This window comes from Helicoverpa armigera, chromosome 3 (genome assembly GCF_030705265.1).
Source record: "Helicoverpa armigera isolate CAAS_96S chromosome 3, ASM3070526v1, whole genome shotgun sequence".
NCBI lineage: Eukaryota > Metazoa > Arthropoda > Insecta > Lepidoptera > Noctuidae > Helicoverpa > Helicoverpa armigera.
In genome coordinates, this window is record NC_087122.1 from 7,741,299 (window position 1) to 7,764,779 (window position 23,481).

Genomic DNA, 23,481 nt, shown 5'->3' on the forward strand with positions numbered 1-23,481 from the left:
AGAGGTGCGTTTTCGCTTATATTCATTTTGGGCACGGAGCCGGTTGAAGTGAGGCTTGGCTTGCCACTAACCAAGTACCTACTATCTACCTACCTTAATCTTTTTTGTAATCGCTTACTTCAGGGTCATCGACCGCATGGAGGCTGCCATTGCCAACGTAGCGGATGCGCGTTCACCTTTCTCTCTATTACTGCCCTATAGGTATTTACCTGCTGCTCACTTTCTTTACTAAGTAAAAGTTGCGCTAATACAAAATCAGATCAAGAAATCTAAGCTCTTTTGAGCTTAAATACATACAAATTCCCAATCACCTGGTAATTTTACCTTTTTTTAAATTATTCTTCTAATGCCTAAGTAGGAATACACATAGTTGTAGATATCTGTAAGGAACCTCCAAAAGGCATAGAGTAAAGTAGGTCCTTAGATTTGAACCATTCTTTTGTTACGCTAATCTGGAATTTCTTGATAATTTGCAGAAGAATCCGAATTTTGGAGTCAAGTAAAATCGTTGTTTAGCCTTGCTGATTAAATAACATGTCCCGATATTATCAGGGCCATTCAGGGGAAAAGGTTCTTTTACGGAAGAAAAAGCTACTACGCGGGCTGGAGTCTATATATCCCAGATGGGCCGGCAGTTTCTGATATTAAGTACCTATCACTTTCTCTACTTATCACTTTCAACCACAATAATAAGCTACTAAATTTTCAGTTTTTTTAAATAAATGTGATGGGATAAGACAAGTCTGCCGTCATTTGCCTCATTATCTCCATTGGCAAAAAGGGCACGAAACCCATCAAATTCGTATCAATCAAATTCGTACGGAACCTACGTAGGTATTTTTGAGTTTATCGCGAACACTAAACTAGGTAAATAAACTATTTATACCTAAGCTCCTACTATGAAGGTAGATAGACATTACAACAAAAATCGTATGCTCTACATTTATACCAAAAGTAAATAAAAGAGCTTTGGTTGATAATACTGATAAGTTTGCAAAGGCTTTTGTGTCAAGCTGTAGGTACCTATCTGAGACAGGGAGATCGCGATCGTCCTGTTCGTCACGCATTCGGTTGTATTGTTTATTGTATTGTGTACGCTATCAGGCACCAGGCGGCATTTGTTTCGCGATCGCGACACAGCAGCCGCTGCCGCCGCCACACCGCGTCGCACTATCCCGCGCCCTCGCCGCCCCTCCCTGCTCCCTTCATCCATCAGTCAGTCACTCTCTATATAGTGTATTATCTATGAGTCACTCTACGGCACGCACGAGGGACGGTCGCTCGGTTTCTCTCGTCGCTCAACATTCACGCGGACAACTGGGTCAAAGGCTTCGTGTTAACATCGAATCCTTATACATCCTGTGTTGTGACCGAATACAGTGCAAGTGAATTACAATCAAACTTAGTGATATATTAAATTAAACGTGCGGTTCTTTTGAAGTGTACGGGATGCGTGCGTGAGCGCAGCGCATGACGTGCTACGAAACGTTGAGAGCTCCGGCACCCGCCGCGGACGCCCCCATGGCGCACCACTTCGTCAAGTGGTGGCGCAACAAGTTTACAAATGGATACAAGAAGTTTAGCAGTAAGTCATCCCATAATACTTGCACTAGGAACTAAAACGCACGCTGTTGGTGCTACTTTACTCTGAGAATGTGAGTCGTGACTCCAAAATTTTCAAAATAAATGCTCGTGTCACGAATACCTAGACTAGAAGATATTGCAGGTACATACTTAAAACCGGAAAATAGCTCGGCAAAGTCATAAACAAACTACACAACACTAGTTATATAAATAAGTGTGATACGAATAGCAAACTTCACAATATTATTATAAAAACCGGTCAAGGGCGAGTTGAAATAGAGCAACAAGGGTTCTTTAAATCATGTTGTTTACGTTTACAACAACGCCATCTGTTGATTAGTTATTTAGGATTTTTGATTTTGTTTTGAGTTTTAATTATAAATTAATTTAAAAAATTATGGGGTGATTTTATCTCAAGAATTAGCCACTTTTGACACACACCGACACGCGTACTGTGCACGTAGGTACCTAACAAAAGTAAATTGAGACATTGGACCTACATAATTTTATGACATTGAACTGAAATAATTGAAGCACCCAAAGGTTTTAATTTTAAAAAAGGAGAGTAGTTCACCTAGCATCGATACAATTTCTATTTTAAATTATTAAGATTGTAGGCGTGATACCCAAGCGATACAATTAACGGCACTTCTGAATGTAAATGTAGTTATTTATCTAGTCAATTAAATCAAACCTTAGTCAGGCCGCGATGTATAATGTGAATGTCTACTAATGTAAAGGTTACTTAATACTTTTATCATGCTTATTATAAGATTTTACGATCTCGCACGGTGTTATCAAAAGTCGGCAAGATCAAACGTTGGCACGGCGGCGTCGACCCGCCGGGTGATTCGTTCGCGGCAACATGAATTGAATGAAAAAAGTAAAATCAAATAATAGGACGAGTCGTCTTCCGCTACACGGCGCGGCCTACGCACACAGGCCCACGTTACTTGTAGCTCCGACGGAATTACATTTCGCGGTATACACAAACAAAATGCAAATCAATTTGTTTACTTACAAAGAAGTGGGGATTGCATTAATGTTATGTTTATTAGCTATAATAGCTATACTACACGAACGTTGATTGCAAAACTTCCTAGTGATTAATTGTTATATGAAAACATCAAACTCTCGTAAATAAAAATAGACTCGGCTTAACAAAATTATGTGCGCGACTCGCACCCACTTACTTAACTATTACTACTTCAAAGCAAACAAACAGGAATAGCGCTTTGATGTTATTCTGTACAGTTAGCTACAAAATAATGTAGGTAAACCGTAGTCGAACTCGACTTATTTTATAACTTATAGGTACTATACGGATAAAGGACGTTTTAATAATTAGATAATTACTCGTGAACATTTCGTTTTTGCAAAGGTAATGGTAATTCAATGTTTGCGACATTGTTTTTGTCAACGAAGTGAAAAATAAATAAGAAGTTACGATACATATAGACAAAAAAGTCTGTAGGTAGGTACACAGTATAAATACCTACTAGATAGACGGTTAACCTTACCTAGGAAGGAACTGAAACAATTTGGGACACATGTCTTGAGATGGGATAGTTATCTTATGAAATGCATTCAGAAGTAGGTATGCAATTATTGAGTCAAATGAAGCGAAAGAAATTTTCATTCTTTGAAAGTTCAACATAAAAAAAAAATAATTGCGAATCTTTAAGTGCAATAGGTATAACAATAATCAAAGTCACCATAACAAGGTCTTTCAATACTTAATAATTTTAAATAGACGCTGACTAAAATAATTTGAGAGTCGACTTACAAAAGTGCCCCTTTGTAAATCACTGCAGGAATGTGGTAACGCTTAGCCGCATTATTAGTATTACGTATCCAGTAGATAGATGTCGAGCAAGGGTATCGACAGACGTTCGGAACATCAAAAACCTTTTCAACTGTGATTTACGTATGTGCGCTTCACGAAAATTAAATATGCAGGTATTTAACGTATATTATTCTAAGGTCAACGTGCAGTTCTAGACAGAACCACAAAAGTTGCATTTTTATGCCTGTTTGTATGTAACATAACTTGCCATTGATCAGCAATAATGATAATACCACTGCCGAAAAAAGCAAAAGAAAAGAATGCTTTCAAAGTAAATGTTATAAGACAGCAAAAAGAAATGCCGCCTCTTTTAAGAGAAATAACGTTAGCGGCAGATGTGCGATGCTACGGTGGATCCCAAACGTTCCAAAGCCGACCCACTCACGGGGCCTTCCAGGAAATGTCTCAACGCTCCCCGTAACCTTGTGTCGTTTACATCTCTCCGTCGCTCAGCGTCGGTCCGCTTCACACAAACCTTTTGAGTTTCGCCGACACGCTTTTGAGTATACAACTTTTTTTGGCCATTATGTTACTCGCATTGTGTTCCTCGGGCAATGATTACAATGACTAAAAATAGCACGAAATACGAATTGAAGATAAAACAAAATTACGATTTGGGTTCGTACCTGTTATTAAGTGGACCCTGGACAATACCACCTCTGGCTGTTGCATCCAACCACCATCTTATTTAAACTGACTTGGTGCCAGTTTTGTTTGAGCTAGATACATACCGCTAAATGGAACTTGTTGCACATTTGTGTCAACCAAAAACATTTTTTAATAAATGTATTAATAGTGGGTTTGCCATACAACAATTAGCTGTTGTAGGACGGAAGGTTACTACAAGTTTTGGTCAAAAAGCGTTAGGGTTTTCAATTCCAAACAATTTCATGTATAGCAGACACAAGAATCTTACCGACTACTATTTATTTTCCAGTTGGTACGGAGAGCGAGCGGACGGACACGGAGGAGCTGGTGGGAAGAGCCGCTTCCCAGTGCTCAGCACCCCCTGACCTGCTGCCGAGCGAGGCCCGTGCCCTGCTGCAGCCCAGCACACCGCCGGCCCCGCCGCCGCGCGCCTCGCACGAACCTGTCTACAAGCCACCACCCGCGCCCACGCCGCCGCCCCCAGAAAACAATGATGAAAAGCACCATCATAGGCTGCGATTTGAGGTAAACACTCACTACAATAACCATGATATCTGCCACTTTGTATGTATGTCCTTTTGGCGATAAACATAATAGCTGGTGCTGAAGGAGTTTCTATGCAGTTTTCGCCATGAGCTAAAACTGATTCACGAGGAACATTTCGATGCTAAGTTGGGGTTGAGAGCAGGGAAAAGCCACAAGGCTGAAAAAAGTTACTCTTAACGTTGTGGGTGCCAAGTAAAAAATTTAAACAATGTCGTATCAAATATCTAAAAAAATTTTGAATTGATTGAATTAAAAATAATCTAGGCGATAAATAATTGTAAGCTGTACATATAGCTATATTGTACAATGTAGCAGTCGAGCGCTAGTCACCCATGCGTGTATGGGATTTAGAAAGTGGCGATTAGTAACCAAGCAAGTCGTGACTTAAGATTTAATCAAATTCATGTCTTACGATCTACATAATATATTATCATGAATTCTTGGAGAATTCGTAGTCTCCGCGGGTCTTACATTGACGTTAGTTTTAAAATTTGTACGAATAGGTACTATTCTGATGCTGAGTGGGTTCTTATTCCGATCGTATCTAACAAAGCCTATGACGTAACATGCATTGATTCATTCAGTTAGCCATTCGCCCCAGACGGTGCGTGTAGTTAGTAAGTAAATACAGTAATCGCGGGTCACCTACCCACTTTACCTTGTTGTACGATTGAAACTAAAGGCGCAGCTAGTTTCCTTTTAAAGCGTGAGGAGATAGATAAGGAGGACGCCCGCCTAGTCGGCCGCCACGCGCGTTATGTCCGGCGCCACTGGGTTATCTATCCACCAGCCTAGCAACATAACCTTTCGACCGTAATCCAATAAGGAAATGCTAACAGGAGTATCGATTACTCTAAATAATCATCAACTACAGCAGAGCATCGATATATTGATAATTACGCTCCCGTCAAATTACTGAATGAAAGTCTAGCGTCGGCGCCGTTTATAGCGCTCATTGATGACTTAAAACTATTTAAAATGCTGCTGGCATAGTATTGCGTACTCACACGTACTTCTCGAGTTTGTTTTGTAATGATGTAACAATTTCCATGTTTTAAAATGTAAAAAAGTCACTGATATAAGAAATCATTTGTTATTTTTAGGAGCTGACGTGTGATGTAGAACTGCAACATCCAGAGCCTTCGAAACAACAGCCGCTTCAGTTCTCCTTCACCCTTTATGACCTCGATGGACACGGGCGCATGACCAAGGACGTAAGTATTTTGTTGTGTTGCTTATGATTGCCATCGAATTCTGTTTATATTTCTGTTTTTTTTTTCATCTGCGCCATCATCTGTAGTAACTAAGGCTATGGTGTCTTAAAATTGGCTACTAAAGGAGCTGAAAAAGGCTCAAGCCTAAGGAAGATATAAGATACCATTTATCCTGTTTCGGGAAGTAATTCCCTCGGTTTGCGAATCTAATTTTCGGAGAACTGATACGTAACATTATTACGTTTTACGTAATGTTATTATAAATGGCAAAGTATTCAAGCCTTATGCTATTCCGATATTACTAATATATACTTTTCTTTACAGGACATAGCTGGCATTGTGTCAACAATATACGAATCTATAGGAAAATCGGTGACTGTGCCACACTATGGCTCCAAAACAATACAAGTGCGATTAACAGTTGTGCCAGAAGATGGCAAATGTAGAAACCACCGAGAAAGACGAGAGGCGCGGAGACGCCGACGTAGAGAATGTTCATCTACTATTAACGCATCTCCTCCTGACTGCATTGATCATAGTGAAGATGAGCACAGAGGGCGACTCTCACCCGACGATGATGTCTCCTCCAAATCATCATGTTCGGGTGACCGAAGACCCGTCCACAGTTCCCCAAGGCAAACCACATACACGCAATCCCGAGCCCACCGCCAACCTCGCAGGGAACACAGGGAACGAAAACACACTAAAAAACGTTCTGGAAGTTTGCAACGACGCGAATTATTGGAAATCATTCAAGCCAACATGGAAAAGAACCATATGAGCTTTCAAGCCTCAAGGTACGTTTCTTGAATAAATTAGGAGATTTATTTTAATCATCATCTACCACGTAGGGAAAATTGTTTTTAATCGGACATAACAAATGTAGATATACCTATATCCAAAAATTACAAAATATAAGAATATTTCTTAGTAAATAACCATTCTATTTTCTTTACAGAAAGCCGTGTGAACCTGTTGTCATTGATGAAGAAGTTACAAACAAATATCAGAAGCATCGAAATAGATCGTATACAGTCAGTGAAAAGCCAATAAATGCATTCCAAAAAAAGAAATCCGATAACTCTGGTAATGGATACTTAGATCTCGCTAGCGGCGGCGATTCAAATTTATGTCGGTACGACCGTTATCTACATGCGGTGATTTGTTCGTCGGCCCGGCACGCGAACACCGGGTACCATCAGAAGCAGAGTCAGGTGCCGCGGCCGGCGCGGGCCCCGCACGCATGCCACGGCCGCTCCAGATCACACGACCTGCCCGGCCAAGCGCATGCCACGCAACAACCAAGAGTATTACAAATTATATTCTTATAGAATTTGACAAAGGCATCTCCGGTAACGGTTGTGCCCGCTCACGTGTTTGCGCGTGTGTTTAAGGTAGGATTGTAATTTTAATATTGAGTTACCAAGCGCTGTTTGAAAGTCACTTTAAAATAAATAAGGTGAGATTTTTCTGAGGAATTCCAAAATGTTCCCATTTATGTCTAAGTATTCACAATCTGGGTAGAAGGTTTGCTCATCTGGCATGCTCAAATGGTTCCATGCATAGATCTGCGAACGAGAAAATGTACTTAAGGTTCTCGTATTTTTAAGATATTAATTATTAAAATATACATAGGTTGCTCTTAAAAAAAATGAAGAAGCTCACCTTACGAATGGCCTATTTTCAGTCCAGAGTTTTCGATAAAAATGCTGCCTTAGATAATATGTAATTTGAAAAAGTGCCTTCACTTGGTAACTTTGGTGTTAACTGGACCTTAGACTAACTAGCAGAGTTCATGATGTATACTTGCACTGATAGGTGATAATGCTCAGTAGACTATGTACCTTTGATAATACAAGACTCATTTTAGAGTTTCATAGACTGATTTTAGTTGTAAGTGTTAGGTACTTCAGCGATGATAGTTTATAACATTGTTATTATGAAAATTTCAAGTACAATTATACATACTTATGTTAAGGTTGCTCATCTACTTACTTTTACATGGATTAAATGTTTTCAGTTTCACTGTATGTAAAAAGAACCCTCCCAGTTACATTACCAATATCAGTATTCATTATTTTAAGTTAATGAAAGAATCTCTATGTTTTATCTACCTCTATTATGCTTTCATAATGTATTTATAACTTATTGTGGACGGCTGAATTATGTTAATGTTAGCAGGTAGGTCTTTGTGATAATTTGTTAAAAGAAGTAATTGTATGTAATGATTTCAACTGGAAATTAAAGTTCAGTTGTTGATGTACAAAGTGCTGTATCTTGTCAAAAATATTTATTGTCAAATATAATCATGAGATTAATTTACAATGTCTTTTATATTGCTTGGCACCTTATTTTCCTATAAGTCTACGTCGCATGGTCAACCATATGACCACAAACAACATTATAATAGCAGTTACTGCTATTGTGGTTTCTTTAGGTAACCCACACTTATGTACTGCATAATCACTTGGTGTTAGTGTCACCTAAAAGATACACGTTATCATTAAAATAAGATTTTTTTGAAAGAAGCTGTAAAAAAGTGAATATAAATTTTGGATAATAATAATGGTTCCGAAAAACAAATTAATCTCCAGCGATCTGTGGCCGAGTATTATTCTAATTTACCAGCGTTATAATGAATTACCGACAAAAAATCGAAAACATAAACGACAAAAAATATCAATTTTAAATACAAATATGAGCAGGTTCAAATAACTTTTTCTCCTAAAGAAAATTCGATCTTCGAGTAATAAAACTAAAGTTCCGACTAAAATACTGAACTTCCGACAAAATTACTAAGTTACCGACAACAGAGGTTTTGACAAAATAATCATATTTTTACAACTTGCATGAACTGTTATAATTTCTTTTGTTGGTTATTAAATTTATTTTTTAATTCTCAATAATAATGAAAATACCTCAACACTTTGGCACACGCGATCGGGTTCGGGTCGCGTTCAGCTGTTTTCGTGTGCGAGTTCGAAAGATCCGAGCGCAGTGCGTTTGCAACGACCGATGCTTGCATGTTACGTCTGTTTATGTTAAGAAAATAAATAGTTTTTTCTTGCTTTTGCTTTCGTATTTTCAATAATATAACTATTAAATGTACTAACTAAGGAAACTACTAACTTACTATCTATTAAGGAAATTTAGTATTGTTATGAAATATGGATGAGGTACCCGTGTACCGTTCTGGATCGGAGGAAGAGGAGGGAGCTGGTTCATCAAGACCGGTAAAGAAGAATCGTCGAAACAAAAGTAGGTTGTTGATCAAATGCCTACAACTTTCGAAGGTTGCCCTCGATTTCTCAGGGTTTCCATCATCAGATCCTGACCTGATGACTATGGGACCAACTGGCAGCTATTCCGCGTCGAACAAAAACAGAATCACGTAAATCGGTTTATAAACCTCGGCGTAATCGATGTACAGTACACACATAGAAAAAAACATACCGGCCGAATTGAGAACGAGGAGGTTCTCAATTCGGCCGGCTTTTTGGGAAGTCGGTTAAAAAAAAAATACCGACCGAATTGAGAATCTCCTCCTTTTTGGGAAGTCGATTAATAATATTCTAGGAAACCAAAATCTACTTGGTTTTAGATTAAAGCGTAAATACTACTTTAATTCTAACTTTTTCCTGAACCTGAAATAAGTACCGATATCAAAGCATACCCATGGTAAGTAAAATTCATGATAAATGAAGCAAGTAAAAGTTATTATTACAAGTACATTTTTATATTTTTTAAAAGTATTGTTTAACCGCTGAGAATAATATTTTCAGTATAATGTTATAGCACCAAGTCCAATAAAATGGCACCAAGTCTATGAAATATGAAAGGTAATTTATGAATTAATAGTAGGCAAGTAAAGATTAAAAAATACAAAGCATAGTTTTCAGTAGAACGTAATTTATACTGGTAGAAAAGTATTATAGCAACAAACAGTGATGTTTATTTTTCGAAGACTTTAGAATATCATTCGGTCGTTTCGTAATTTTTATTCGGAGAAATGTAGTCGGAAAGTCAGTATTTTAGTCAGTAGCTTTAGTATTTTGAGTATGGGCAATTCTTATTTTTTTGTCGGAGCTTTTATTACTAGCCATAAATTTTTACTCACCAACATGTACTTAGGATCAGGCCGATTTCTCCAGGAGAATGAAGGCACTGAATATTCGTAAAATTCCAATGTTTCTGGACTTTTATAGACATGATGCTGCAGGCAACCATGATGAGTATGACCGCCGAACACTACTTTAGGCTTAATTTTCGAAGCTAGAAAAGTTGATGCTTCTTTAGATAGAGCATCAATTTTTAACCGAAATGGTTTATTTCGTTCAGGCAATGGCGGCGCATCTGGCTCAGTACAAACTGCATCCGAAACCCTGTACAGGGGAAAATGCTGGAATTCAAATTACCAACATTATAACTATGTTTCATTTTGATCTATCAACTTACTTAGTAAATCGTAGGTACGCACCTGCATGAGGATTGGTCTGCTATAGTTAACTTTCCGTATGCCATCATAACAGAAGTTTGAATTCTCTGAACATTTCAGAATTCCTACAACAATTAAATATTATATAGATATCAGACTGAGAGTTTTATGCAGATGAGTCATGAACGGAGAAATTATCGTCAAAGAGAATGATGTTATGGCAGTAACATCTGTGTTTGTAATCGTGAATCCTCATTTACACGTCTCAATAAACGAGCGACGGGCAGTCGACGAAGCCGCATCGCATCATGTGCTAAGTAGCGTTCGTCAACACTGTGAACGATCGAAACTTTTTTTTCCCGATCGTCAGCAGTGGTCACGAAAGAGTGTTACCGAACGGGAATAACTCTGTGCCGGCAATTCTAAAATGGTATGAATATAATATTACCTGCCACTTTATTTATGTCGTTTCTAGCCTTGGTACAAAGTTCGCAGGAATCGCCTTCCATCGCCATAGAGTTAATGAGAACAAAATGATTTTCCTTCAAACTTAAAAACTGAACTGATGAGGAGTTGAGTAATTTTGTAAATCTTCGAGCTGATCCCCTTCTTATGCTAAAACGGGTAAATAAAAATTATTATGAGAGACATGTAATAGACGAAATAAACATTTTAAAGACTTTAAATAAAATGTAATGTGTGACAGCCTTTTTATCGTCCCACTGCTGGGCACAGGCCTCCTCTCACCAGGAGAAGGAAGGAGAAAGAAAATGTAATGTAATTGTATGAAATACTTATTCTAGTTCATCATTGATACATACAAGTTATGAAAGCCTATGTCATGGTTTCCAGCAACAACATGCATCAAACTATCATCAGGCACAGGGAATAATTTGTGGAAGCGGTCTACATAATTCTTGAACTGTTCGTCACTACTCCATTCCCCTTCATCGAAAAGATCTCCTGAAAATTAATTATTTTTCAAAACTTAACTTTGCAACATTCACAAAAAAAATATTCCAAGCATTAAGAGGGAATGCTATAATTTTACATAACATGCTTGAAGCCGACGTGAACTCAACCAAGTTACCTCAGCAATGACAAATTATTGATATCTAGAAAGTCTATTAAGATTTAATACTTAAATCCAATATATTAAAATTCATAATGCAGTAAGCTACACTACGCAACAAACTTTGTATAAAAATATACCTAAAACAAACACCACATCTGGCTTATGTATCATCATGATCGCTTGAAATGCCTGATGCATTTGCCACTCTCGTCTCCATTTGTCAAGCCAGTGACCTTTCCGGGGGCCTAGTAGATGTGTGTCAGCTAAAATGAATGCTTTTAGCAACTGTTCATCATTGTACGGTTGTTGTATAGAAGGCCATGAACACTGCAAGCAATATCAAGACATTATGACATAAAAATTAATGACAAATTACATAGTATAAAAGAAAAATAAAATTTAAACTTTATTTACCTGGATAGCCACAACATAGTATATAAGAAATTCACAATAAATGGTTGTGAATAATACACCTAAAATAAATATCAACAGTTTCTGTGTAGCTCGGCGCATGGTGGTGCCAAACCATGATCTTAAATTATAATAGTCAAACTATTTATTATTTTATCTTATCAACAGACAAGCACACTACAGATAAGTTTGAAAATGTACTGTTGTTTTGACAGTTATGAAAAGTTTGCCAGAGTTAAAAATACAACACAAGAAAAACTACAATTATTACTTGTCAGCCTCGTTTATTATTAAAAAATTATAAGAATACTTAAATTGATTGTTATATACAATTGCATTGTTTTTTGAAGGTACAAATGTTAAAAGTAGTGTTTAGCTTTCCAATTCATAATTATGAGTTTTATCACAGTTTATTTCAATTTAATTTATTAATGGGTAACCTCAAAGTGATTTCATAGTAGTAAGGATATCAAAGGTTACAATAGGTACCTACATTATAAGGATAGGCACAATCAAATAAGTCTCCGTGTGAATTTCCTTACACGTTTAACAATTTTAATGATTTTTTAAAATGGAAGTCTGATTATTATATTAACAGTTTTAGACAAAAAATCCTTTTTGATGGCTATAACACATTAATCATCTAAAAATGGTGATGATATTGTATTAAACGATGTTCATCTAAGCTAGAGGAACCTTATTGTAACGAAAAATATTAATTAACAGATTTTAGAGTATTAAAAAAAATGTCTCACAAAAATGAGATACTTAAATAATATTATTATTTTAAAACTATATTAGTAATAATTAATAAATTATTAAAATTACAGAAAACTTTGTGACCAATAATGTTAATTTGTAATTAAGCAAATGTGACTTATTACTAAGTAGTCAATAATATTAGTAACAATATTTGGTATTTTAATACTTCATGGGAATTTTGAACTTTTGGTGTTAAGTACATTCTCAGACTCTTGTCTGCATCAGGATTTTAAAACTAAGGTCAAAAATAATCAAATCTTAATAAGACAGTTATATCCTATATGAGATTTCATAGACAATGGAAATACAAAATAATTATTTATCAAAATTTGCTGAATGCATCATCAAACATTCACAGTCATGCTAACACAAAAAATAAATAATAAAAATTGGAGGCTCGCCAGGCAATCAACACCAAAAACAGTTTTTTTTTTTTTTTTTGTAATAATCAACAAATAATCAAGGAACTCCTGCATTAGCATTGAGTTGATAGTCAAAGAGTGGATCGCCCACCCGTCGCGTCGGTTCAACCGTACAATTAGTTACGAAACAACTGCGTCTATGAAATCAAGTGCAATAAAAACTAAAACTTACCATAAAACTTACTATTCAATAAGAATATCAAAAGATTCACATTAATTTTAGCTTTTCCAAACATGTCCATAACAGCACAACCTTCATATTGTTTTTGAAGTAGATCTTGTATGTCAACTTCAATAGATTCCATTTCAACACCCATAAACTTTCCTTTAATGGTGAAAACTCCATTGTGGTCGGTTGGTGTAATGTCAAACTGAACATTTTTGAATTGGGATGTTGATAGTCCATCAATTTCTAGTAGAACCCCTCTCTCCAACAATTTGGCACCAGAATACTTCACAGTTAATTTGGATTTCAATTTCTGCATATCTTTGCCTGATCTTCTTAAGCAAGCATGAACACTTCTGCAAAAAATAACATCAACATAAACGTACCATCGGACTATATCGCATACATTTTGTATGCGATAATCGTGATGGAATACCCATTTATTTAAAATAAATTATTATTATGTCATTTCTGTGATTATATTATAATCATTTACGATAAAAACCACTCGATAGGCGAGATAATGAATCGAGTGCATCTCTATTTTAGGGCCTAGCGATATTCAGCAGCACGAATGTCGACATCGTCACATGCAACAAAAGCGAACGAAGATTCAGCTAACACATTTATAATTGATTGATTAGAAATAGGTACTTTGTAGAATACTAGCTTCTGCCAGCGGTTTCATCCGCATCCCGTGGGAACTACTTCCCGTACCGGGATAAAAAGTAGCCTATAGCCTTCCTCGATAAATGGGCTATCTGACACTGAAAGAAATTTTCAAATCGGAGTAGTTCCTGAGATTAGCGCGTTCAAACAAACAAACTCTTCAGCTTTATAATATTAGTATAGATGTAATTATTTGGTCACGTGATTGGAAATCGATGTCATTAATCCTCGATTCGGTTCGGACATTGTTTTTTTTAATAAATGTGTAACAAGATACTTACTTTTTGCCGGTGTGTAGATTAGCAAGACAAGATTTTATGTACTGATCATAAGATTTGCATTTCTCTTCATAATACTTAGTTTTTTCTTGTAAACTTTGTTTGGTTCGGGTCAGTGTTGCCAAAGCTCTTCTTTGTGCCTGTCTATACTTGCCCTTATTGCATAGATCAAGGGCAATAGAAGTCACTAGAGCCTGGTAACCGTCTTCTCTAGTCACATAGCCCTCATCTTCAAGCATTTGAAGATTCTTACGTAGTTTAGCTATATGCTCCCGTAAAGTCATAACTTCGTCTTGACGAGCCTGACCAGAGTAGATACGTTTTTGTATCCTACCAGCATATTGATCTTGCTGGGCTTTTGTTGTGCCTATACATAAGGCTTCCAAAAGATGTTCACCTAAAAAAACGATTAAATGATTTAGTATTCTCTAATCTCAATTAAGATTCTCTTCAAACTATTGAATACAAGATCCACTCACCATTCAAAAATGGAATAATAGAAACACACAACTCCTTAGTTTTAATGAAGAGTTTGTTTAAGTCAGTCATGTCGTCGGCAGGCGCCTGGAATTTATTCGTAAGCGCTAAGCATACCTCGAGCCTCGCGTTCTCTTCTGTCGTGTCTCCCATTAGCTGAAAAAATAGAAACTTAATAACCAGAAACTAAGAATAATATGTAAAAAAGTTTATTAAGTCTTACATACAGTATCAACATCTCTGGACGCCAGCTGAGCCACTGAAGGTACTTCTCCCAAATCGTCAAGCAGATCGTTAAGCCGATCCCGAGGATCGGACGCTATTATGTCTTGATATTCTATTAGAAGTGCGTGTGTGTCAACAATTTCCTAAAAGTTTAAATGATAATGTTATAAGTCTTCATATAAAATTTATATGTAACAGAACAGGGAAGGAAAATGTTGATAGATCATTCATGATTAACGGACTTTTCCAAAAGGAGGACGTTCTCAATGTTGGAGTTACCTGAACTGTGATATAAATGTGTGGTTGATGTAGCATCGTGGCTTCTGTGTACTCGTCAACAGCAAAATACTCTTCTAAAGTAGGTCCACGACAGCAGCGACGGAATAACTCTTTCATTTTCTCATGACACTCCACAATAAACGGATTAAGGCAGCGTAAATGGCTCGATTCCTCTCCAAACTTGAAAAAAAAAATCATTATGCCATTGGGTTATGATGCATATTATATGGTCGATAAAACTGTGACTGTGCCGTCGAACTGTACCGATAAATTGGTCATCCATAGTTTTAAAAATTGTTTATGTCACAAACAGCTCAACTACGTATACAGTTTTATTGCTCAGTTCAAACTTTTTAAAACCGTTAACATGACTTACTCCTTTTTTCGCAGCGGAAAAGTGCAGGATTTTAGCCACTGAAGCAAGATTCTTGCGTTGATCTGTAGTTAGGCAGGTACCATTCGGTAAATTGATGATGTGGAACGCGTCGGGAGCTACTATCGCTGCATTCAGAAATTGGTAGTAGACGAGATTCCCGATCACCTAAACAAGTAAATAGATAGATTTAACATACAACAATTACAAAAATAAATGTGGTTTATCTATATCAAGTGTTGTATCAGTGACTATGTATAAGACTCACTTACTTTTAATATATCCTTTTCGGGAGTATGAGGAAATTTTGAAGTAAGAGCTCTGTGTAAAACTCGAGCCATATACGTTATACAAAATGGTAATAATTCGGTGGAATTAATGATTTCATCCAGAAACATGGTGACTATGGATTTGAGCTGAGTAAGAGCTTTCTCAAGCCGAGACTTTACTTCAGGAAATGTTAGTGCTTCTTCTTGGCTTACACTGTATGGCAGTTTCCTAAGAATAAAAATAAAATAAGATAAGTAATTTGAGTTAAAGATCAAGACGAAAAATAACGCATTTACGGCAAACTCACGATATTTGACCGGTTTTCATCTCTGTCTCATTTCTCCAAGCTTTGTAAATTTCAATGGGTCCTGTTTCTATATTAAGGTCTCTATCTTGCAGCATTTTGTTAACGAGGGGTCCAATAATGGTTTGCAGGCTGTTCAGCCCAGACAGCTGCCTCGACAGGCTTACAGCCATTTTAAGCACCAATGGAGTCGACGCAATTATATCGAAGGGCTTAACAACTTTACAACTTATTTCTTCTTCTAGAGTAAATCTGAATAATTTCAGCAACAAATACTCATCCCTGGCATATGCACCGAAATTGTATAAACTTAAAACAACATTTTGTAAAAAGAAATTCGTTTTGTTTTGTGGAATACAGAAAAGAAGTTTTGAAAGATAGGTTGGATTCGTTTGCAGTTCATAAAACAAATGTTGGTATCCGTCTAACAGTCGTTTACTTTCTTTGGTGAGTGATTTCAGGCCCTTTACTGCAGTCGAAACTGTCATTAAAGTACCTTTGCCATCAGGGTGTTTCTCTAGCACAAGTTTCGTCATAGAATTGTGTTTGACTAAATTATTTAACTTCAAGCCATGTGCAGCTACTTCTTGTAAAGCGATGCGGTTTTGCACAAGAAGACCAATTTTCAGATCCATATCATCAAGTTGCTTAGATAGTTCTTGATTTTTCCTAATAGATTGAACCACTTCAGATTTCAAAGTTTGTAACTCGATTTCTCTATCGTAATCCTCAGTAGAAAAATCTAACATAGGAATGAATTTCTTAACAACTTTTAGTGGAGGATTAGCAGAGTAAAACAAAGACGTGAAAGCCTCGCGGGCACGGCGGCCTCTCCAAAGTGCTTGAATTTTGATTATTTTCGGCTCCTGAAATAAAAATTACAACTTTTATGAAATAATTCACAATCAAACTATAAAAACACGCAATAACAGAAGTAGGAATCTTGAATATAATGAATTTATTGATTCATACCTGAACTTTATACCATGCCCATGGGTTTTCTTTTCTTTCCCTTTTCAACTTAGCTTCAATAGCCTTCATTTTTATTAAGGTTCCATATTTTTTCTCAATAATGGCCTTCCTCCACCATGCCTGGATTTTTATTATGTATTCTTCATTGTCTTTGAAAAACTGAAGTCTGTTTGCAATAGCTTTTCTGATGAGGTAGCCTCTACAGTAAGCTTGAAGTTTTACAACAGCTTTCTCTATTACCATTTGCATGTACTTATTTACGTGATTTTTGTTAGTTTTGTCAATTATGCTTTTGACATCCCTTCTGGTCAAATAACGGGCATAAGGTACGAAATCCTTGGGGGTTGACCAACAGTAAGTGTAGGATTCAACATCAATGTATACTGTATTACCAGCATTAGTATGGCAAACGATCCAAGGACAAATATGATGACCCTTCTTTTTTAGGGCCTTAGAAAACATTTGAAAATAAACATCTTTGCAAGTGCTTTCAATCATTCCAGAGATAGATAAAACAGGCTGCATAAGAGCATTCCAAAATTCCTCCACATTATTCTTCATAACTGCTAAATTTAACTGAACTAATGATTCAGTTAGCTCCTTTACATTTTCGGATTCTGAATTAACTTCATTGACTATCTCAACAATATCATCAAGCCACAGATTTTGGGATTCTTTTTGAACAAGTAATTTTTTCAGCATTCGTAAATATAGATGACTTTCCTCTTTATGTAAAGGTGTGGCCAATTTTAGGCAAGAGTGCTTGAGTAGGATCAGTAATGTGTCCGAGTCTTCTTCAATTACTGCCTTGTTGATATGCTCTATTACTGAGACCACTGTAATACAAAATATATAATATTAGCATATTTTACTAAAATTACTTCAAAAGTGTTAAAATGATTCATACTTACATTCCTCATTATCATCATCTCTCATATTGACCATATCTATGGAGTCCCTAATATCATCCAGAGTTAACAATGGGCATGCACATTGCTCCCTTATCTTCACTTGCAATGCTGTTGCCAACGCAGACAGGTACCGGCGGCGACAATGCGGCCGCACGCCTTCCAAGTGTAGCTGATTAGAATTCAGGTAGTTCCATACAGCATTGTCATCTCCTCGGTCAACAGCCTCCGATATCGACGCTATGGTCAAAAGATACGACACAGAAGCTGCTATTTCACTTTCATTTAAATTTTTCTCCAATTCGAATTTCTCTAATTTCATTTCTTCATACAAAAGGGGTATGGCATACTTGTTAACTTTGAAGTTTATTTCTAAATGTGGGTTATTCAATGCAACATACAAATCTTCTGGTGTGCCTTCATCTAAAGCTTTATTGACATCATTAATGGCAGTCTTGTGGTCTGTATGTTCAAGTGATTTCCGATTCCCTTCATTTATAATGTTTTGGAATACTTTATGCCAATTAGTAACACTCTCCACATCAACATCCTTGTTGTATTCATTTATTTCTTTCACAACATCACAGTAGAAATCCACATTATTGGGATTATAATTCTTTGTCTTTACCCAACTCTCATTGAATATTTTATCTAAGGCATTAACATCACCATTTTGAGATGCTAAACATAACTTGTTCCATGAATATTTGTAATTAACGGCAGTAATGTAACCTTGGATTTCAACAACATTGAGCAACTCATCATACTCATCAGGGATATAGCTATCATTTAGTGAACGATTCATAGCAGCCTGTGATTTATCATCTTTGGCTGATTTCAATACTTTCTTATATTCTTCTATGAGTCTATTTTGTACATGTTTTAATTTGAGATGTGGGTTCAAAATAGCAGATGTTATGGATTTACCAGAGTCTAAAAGATTGTTGAGCTCAACAACAGCATCATGCATTGCAGTACCATCAGAGCCATTACTATTATTTTTCGACAATATGCCCCCTATCTTTTGAAACATTGGGAGTGGGTGTGCACATTTTTGTAAGTCTTTTGAGACTGAGTCAATTTCTTCATCTATAAATACAAATAACATGATATTATTGAATGTAGAAATACAACATACATATTACTAAGTAAATTAGAATCATTATAGTAAATTCTAGTTGCTTTACCTGTGAATATAACTTTGCCAAATACATCATGTATGAGTGGAGCTTTTCCAAGCTTAAATAAATGTGAACTTAAAGCATGTATACAATATATCACTCTGGGCATATTCTTGTTATCGTAAATATCAGTTGTTTCGGGCTGAAAAGTCTACAACAAAATATTATTTTTATATAAAATTATGAGTAGCAATAGTTACACAGCGATACCTCTAATCAGCAGAAAGAGAAAGTCATAATAACTGAACATATAGCATTATGCGTTACCATATAATATAATGAGACTTCTGGTGTATTTTTTTTTTAATATACCTATTAATATGTAGTACTCACCACTGGCAATTCAGTTTTCTTCAGCACTTGCAGGAATTTATTGATATTATCAGTGTGTTTGAACTGGAGGCCCATTATCTGGAATATCAACAATGAATCAAGGTGATTGGCTTTCCAAAATATTAATAGTAATGTAGTATTTTTTGTCAAGCTTATTGTATAAATATGAGAGACGTAAACAAGTACAATGCTACATTTGCCCATGAAATACATTTGATAGTACCTGCTAGCCAACCGCCCCTAAGACAACCCACTGACCAAGTGGTTAACTGGTTATTTAGTAGGTGTTATTTATCTACTCCTTCACAAAGAAAATGCTTAACTGCTACGTACCTTATATCGTTTTTGGTCAATATCATATATTTTATTTAGAGGCAGTAAGTCCGGAGATATAAAATTTCCCAATTTCGCCAAATAAACTCCGTTTCGCAAGCTTTCTTCGAATTCAGTGGCTGGCGGTAAACTTTCTTTAAGACATGCTTCCATCCAAGTCTTTGCTTCTTCCAATCGACATAAATATTCATAGGCAATTGTTCGTTGTCTTATACTGTCCATTTCTTGTCCTGTCTTCCGAATATCAGAGTCGCCTTTACGCAAAATACATGATGGGTTAATAGAAAGTAGTAATCTGGGATAAATAATACATTTAAAAACATGAACTTACAATCGTCAATTTTTCCAATCCGTACTTCGTCCAAATCCTTCCCCATGATGGTAGTTTCCTCACAATTTTCACTACTATTGATATTCTCATTTAAAATTATACTAACTCACGTCGTTTCTAAAATATTCGCACACAGTTCAATAAATTCTTTCATAACCCTGGCATTTTCAAAACAAAACGGCTGTTCGTTTAATTTGATTTTTGATTACATAGAGACAGTGTTACCACGCTAAAACGTAAAAACACCGGCTGCAGACCTTGTATAGATTATTGTATAAAACACCAAGAAGATTGTAGGTTGGTTATGGAATACAAGGTCTGGAACATTCAACAGGGGCCCGATTCTCCTAAGTTAATAATGTCAAAATCTAATAGAAATCGAATCGCAATATGATCGTAATAGCAGTTTTAACCATATCGGGCATTCTGCTACTAATAAAAGACCAATCGTATTCGATTGACATTTGATTGGTTTGCGATTGGTCTGCTATTTTGGTGATTTTGGTTTATTCGGTAGTTTGCTCTACAATCATATTGCAATAGTTAATCATTTGCAGACAAAATTATTAATTATTGAATGACAGAAAAGGATAAAAACGTTTATTTCAAAGAAAAAATAGCGGAATGCCACTTACGTTTCAATCGTAATCGAGTCGGGATTGGATCGCAGTCGAACGTAAATCGAATGTTTTAGTGAAATTAGGAGAATCGTGCTGTTTCCAAAATCACATACATTTTTTTTTTTCCGACGTTAAAAATCATCAAATGACCCCTCCCGCTGTGGGTTAGCAGCGGTGAGGGAGTGTCAGACTTTTACTGACTAAAAACCGTCGTGTTCCGTCATAGGCCTTTTATGTACCAGGGCCGCGGTATCTCTTTCGAACAACCCGCAGAAAATCACATACCTTACACAATTTTAATATTCAATGAGGGATTTTCTTTTTCATTCTTTTTCTAGCTTATGCCTAAGTGGCTGGTGCTGTAGCTTTATTCGCTAACTCCGCTGACAGCTCGCAGATATCATCAATTGGTAAAGTAAGTGTACATTAGTTAATTGTCAAACAGCTATTTTCTTAATTGGGCTGCGTCCCCATCATGCACGGCGCGGCGCCGTCACCGTACAACGTTACGACGTCGTCGCCGGGCCACGGCACGGTGCCGCCAACGGTTCGCCATCCATTACCCATTCAGTCGATATTTCGCTGTTGATGCGCTCGCACGAATAAAATAAAAATATTATATTTATAGACTTTAATAAAAATATGAAAAGAATAATGTAAGAACATATTTTAATGTTTATTACTTAGTAAATATAACAAACTTAAGTTAAATTATTCCATAAACATATCAACTAATCCAATTAAATCTACGGTAAACTAAAGTTTTTTTATGTACCATTATGTATGTGTTTTTATGGACTTAAATCGTCCTTCTTTACTCCTGCGACCAATAATTGATAGAGTTCGTGCTCTTGAGTAGATCTTAAATTATTCAGAACTACATCACTTGGAATTTTTTCATCTGAAGTTTCCATTGGAGGAAGACCCAGTGTCCTAAAAGCCCTGCGCATTTGTCCACTGGTGAGCCATCCTCGATTATTGGGATCAAAGCTTTTGATAACTGCTTCCAAATGCCTTAAAAACATAAAAGATAATCATTTCAGACTATGAGAATCAAAACAAACATAGTTCCCATAAGCCATTACATCAAAAAGTTTTTGACGAACAAGGATCAATCGGCCCATCTCTCGGGGCATTCCATCGAGCTAAGAATTATTCGGATACTAATCTGACTGACTTATTTTCTCCTTTTATTCTATTTTGATTCTCTATTTTCTATTTTTTAAATTGTTGATGACAAGTACGTTCCGTTATACGACCATAAAATTGTATGACGTTGATAAGATACGACGCGACGCTCCGTTCCTTCCAGTAACGTACCTAGATCAGCGCCATTTAGGCATCAACTATTTATAGGAGAAAATCAAAAAGAATATTCCTCATTTCATAACATTACCTGTCTTCATATATTACCGGAGCAACACCATGGCCTGCCCGAAAGATCATACATTTTTCTATAAGCTGTGCAGTATACGTGGCAGGGCACGAAGGACTGTCAACCATTATTTTTGTCATTAAATAATTAATAAACTCAGGAATGCGATGGTCACACAAATAATCTTTTACTCGAGCATTTGTTGATAAAATCAGCTTTTTATGTTCCGATATTATTTCTTCTTGGGACGCTTCAGCAGGTAATAGACATTTACATACTGATATGGGTTCAGAAGGAATTGTTTTTATCGGTTCACATACAATGAAGTGAGAACAATTGTTAACATCTTCTTCATCCATGTTTACAAGTAGGTCCCTATTGTACACAGAATTTATAAGCTGAACTTTAATATTGAATGAGGATTTCTATTTTGGAAACCTTTGAAATGGGCAGCCTAAGAAAATTATGTCAGTGGCAGGAAACCACTTCGTAAACCACCACTACAGAATCACAGAATATAGAAATTTTACAGAAAAGATTCAAAGGCTAAGACCAAGCCGTCAGCCGTCAGTTTTTTTTGTTCGTTCATTTATTCAAAATTTATTTTTTTAATCAAAAAAGTTGAATGCATAAACAGCACTATAAACAGTCAATACCTAAATTACTTAAGCCGGCTCTTCACTATGGAATATAATATGCTAGCTTCCGCCAGCGGCTTCGCCCGCGTGGTGTATTGATAAATAGTAGCCTATGTGTTAATCCAGGGTATCACCTATCTACATACCAAATTTCAATCAAATCGGTCTAGCCGTTTTTGCGTGATTGAATAACAAACATACATCCATACATTCTCACAAACTTTCACATTTATAATATAATAAAGTAAGAAGTAAGATATTACATCCCAAACTATAAATATTTTTTCATATTATATCTCTGGATGTAATATATTACGTCCCATAGTCAAAAGCAGGCAGCGCGCGTTGTTCCACGCTCGCCTCAAAGAGATGTCAGAAAACCCCAGCGGGGCTTAGCAAGGCCTAAGGCCTGCCGGGACTGCTTGATTGTTCGAAAGAATTACCGCGGCCCTAGCACATAAAAGGCCTACGAAGCAACATGACGGGTTTTAGTCAGTAAAAGTCTCTCACCGCTGCTAAACCACAGCAGGAGGAGTCATTTGATGATTTCCCATAAAAGGGGTCTCTTTTTTTCTACCTGTATAATATGTGGTCGTTCTGTTTTTATGATCGTTGATCACTGACCTCTATATTTACCACTTTACTTTCATTTTATAGTGGTAAATATAGAGGTCAGTGTCGTTGATCAAAGGAGATCAAACCAAAATTTTGAAATATTATTCTATAATGTGACATTGAGATATCATTTATATAACTGGCATACAATCATAATACGTGTCATAATATAAGATTTTTGATAATTACAA

The 23,481-nt window shown here is 36.4% G+C and overlaps 3 protein-coding genes and 1 long non-coding RNA gene across 4 annotated transcripts; 1 reads left to right on the top strand and 3 right to left on the bottom strand.

Annotated features, from left to right (window-relative positions):
• The first annotated feature begins 1,247 nt into the window (after nucleotides 1–1,247).
• Nucleotides 1,248–8,156, top strand: LOC110375140 (protein naked cuticle homolog). Its single transcript, XM_021333144.3, has 5 exons — nucleotides 1,248–1,585; nucleotides 4,368–4,603; nucleotides 5,728–5,838; nucleotides 6,163–6,635; nucleotides 6,797–8,156. The coding sequence occupies exons 1-5, from the start codon at nucleotides 1,471–1,473 to the stop codon at nucleotides 7,167–7,169; spliced, it is 1,308 nt and encodes a 435-aa protein (XP_021188819.3). The 5' UTR covers nucleotides 1,248–1,470; the 3' UTR covers nucleotides 7,170–8,156.
• On the bottom strand, nucleotides 8,114–11,970 carry LOC110375141 (metallophosphoesterase 1). Its single transcript, XM_021333145.3, has 7 exons — nucleotides 11,763–11,970; nucleotides 11,486–11,675; nucleotides 11,095–11,236; nucleotides 10,722–10,888; nucleotides 10,316–10,398; nucleotides 9,956–10,237; nucleotides 8,114–8,321 (listed from the first exon to the last, which is right to left on the bottom strand). The coding sequence occupies exons 1-7, from the start codon at nucleotides 11,859–11,861 to the stop codon at nucleotides 8,187–8,189; spliced, it is 1,098 nt and encodes a 365-aa protein (XP_021188820.3). The 5' UTR covers nucleotides 11,862–11,970; the 3' UTR covers nucleotides 8,114–8,186.
• A 56-nt stretch (nucleotides 11,971–12,026) lies between these two features.
• On the bottom strand, nucleotides 12,027–20,296 carry LOC110375142 (ras GTPase-activating-like protein IQGAP1). The gene is made up of 14 exons (XM_021333146.3): nucleotides 20,043–20,296; nucleotides 19,712–19,965; nucleotides 19,379–19,456; nucleotides 19,052–19,196; nucleotides 17,868–18,953; nucleotides 16,957–17,792; nucleotides 15,988–16,850; nucleotides 15,683–15,908; nucleotides 15,414–15,578; nucleotides 15,038–15,217; nucleotides 14,761–14,901; nucleotides 14,536–14,689; nucleotides 14,060–14,453; nucleotides 12,027–13,465 (listed from the first exon to the last, which is right to left on the bottom strand). The coding sequence occupies exons 1-14, from the start codon at nucleotides 20,086–20,088 to the stop codon at nucleotides 13,105–13,107; spliced, it is 4,929 nt and encodes a 1,642-aa protein (XP_021188821.3). The 5' UTR covers nucleotides 20,089–20,296; the 3' UTR covers nucleotides 12,027–13,104.
• A 1,018-nt stretch (nucleotides 20,297–21,314) lies between these two features.
• Nucleotides 21,315–22,586, bottom strand: LOC110375137 (uncharacterized). Its single transcript, XR_010278189.1, has 2 exons — nucleotides 22,059–22,586; nucleotides 21,315–21,676 (listed from the first exon to the last, which is right to left on the bottom strand). It is a non-coding gene; the product is annotated as an uncharacterized LOC110375137 (long non-coding RNA).
• Between the last annotated feature and the right edge of the window lie 895 nt (nucleotides 22,587–23,481).

Excerpts from the sequence above, each read along its gene's own strand:
- LOC110375141 (XM_021333145.3), bottom strand. The coding sequence starts at position 11,861 with ATGCGCCGAGCTACACAGAAACTGTTGATATTTATTTTAGGTGTATTA. Across the intron at positions 11,237-11,485 it reads AGATGTGGTGTTTGTTTTAG|GAGATCTTTTCGATGAAGGG; the intron begins GTATATTTTTAT and ends ATTAATTTTCAG. Across the intron at positions 10,889-11,094 it reads GACATAGGCTTTCATAACTT|CATAAGAAGGGGATCAGCTC; the intron begins GTATGTATCAAT and ends TACCCGTTTTAG.
- LOC110375142 (XM_021333146.3), bottom strand. The coding sequence starts at position 20,088 with ATGGGGAAGGATTTGGACGAAGTACGGATTGGAAAAATTGACGATT. Across the intron at positions 19,457-19,711 it reads TTGACCAAAAACGATATAAG|ATAATGGGCCTCCAGTTCAA; the intron begins GTACGTAGCAGT and ends TTGATATTCCAG. Across the intron at positions 17,793-17,867 it reads AGATGATGATAATGAGGAAT|TGGTCTCAGTAATAGAGCAT; the intron begins GTAAGTATGAAT and ends TTTGTATTACAG.
- LOC110375140 (XM_021333144.3), top strand. The coding sequence starts at position 1,471 with ATGACGTGCTACGAAACGTTGAGAGCTCCGGCACCCGCCGCGGACGCC. Across the intron at positions 4,604-5,727 it reads ATCATAGGCTGCGATTTGAG|GAGCTGACGTGTGATGTAGA; the intron begins GTAAACACTCAC and ends TGTTATTTTTAG. Across the intron at positions 6,636-6,796 it reads ATGAGCTTTCAAGCCTCAAG|AAAGCCGTGTGAACCTGTTG; the intron begins GTACGTTTCTTG and ends TTTTCTTTACAG.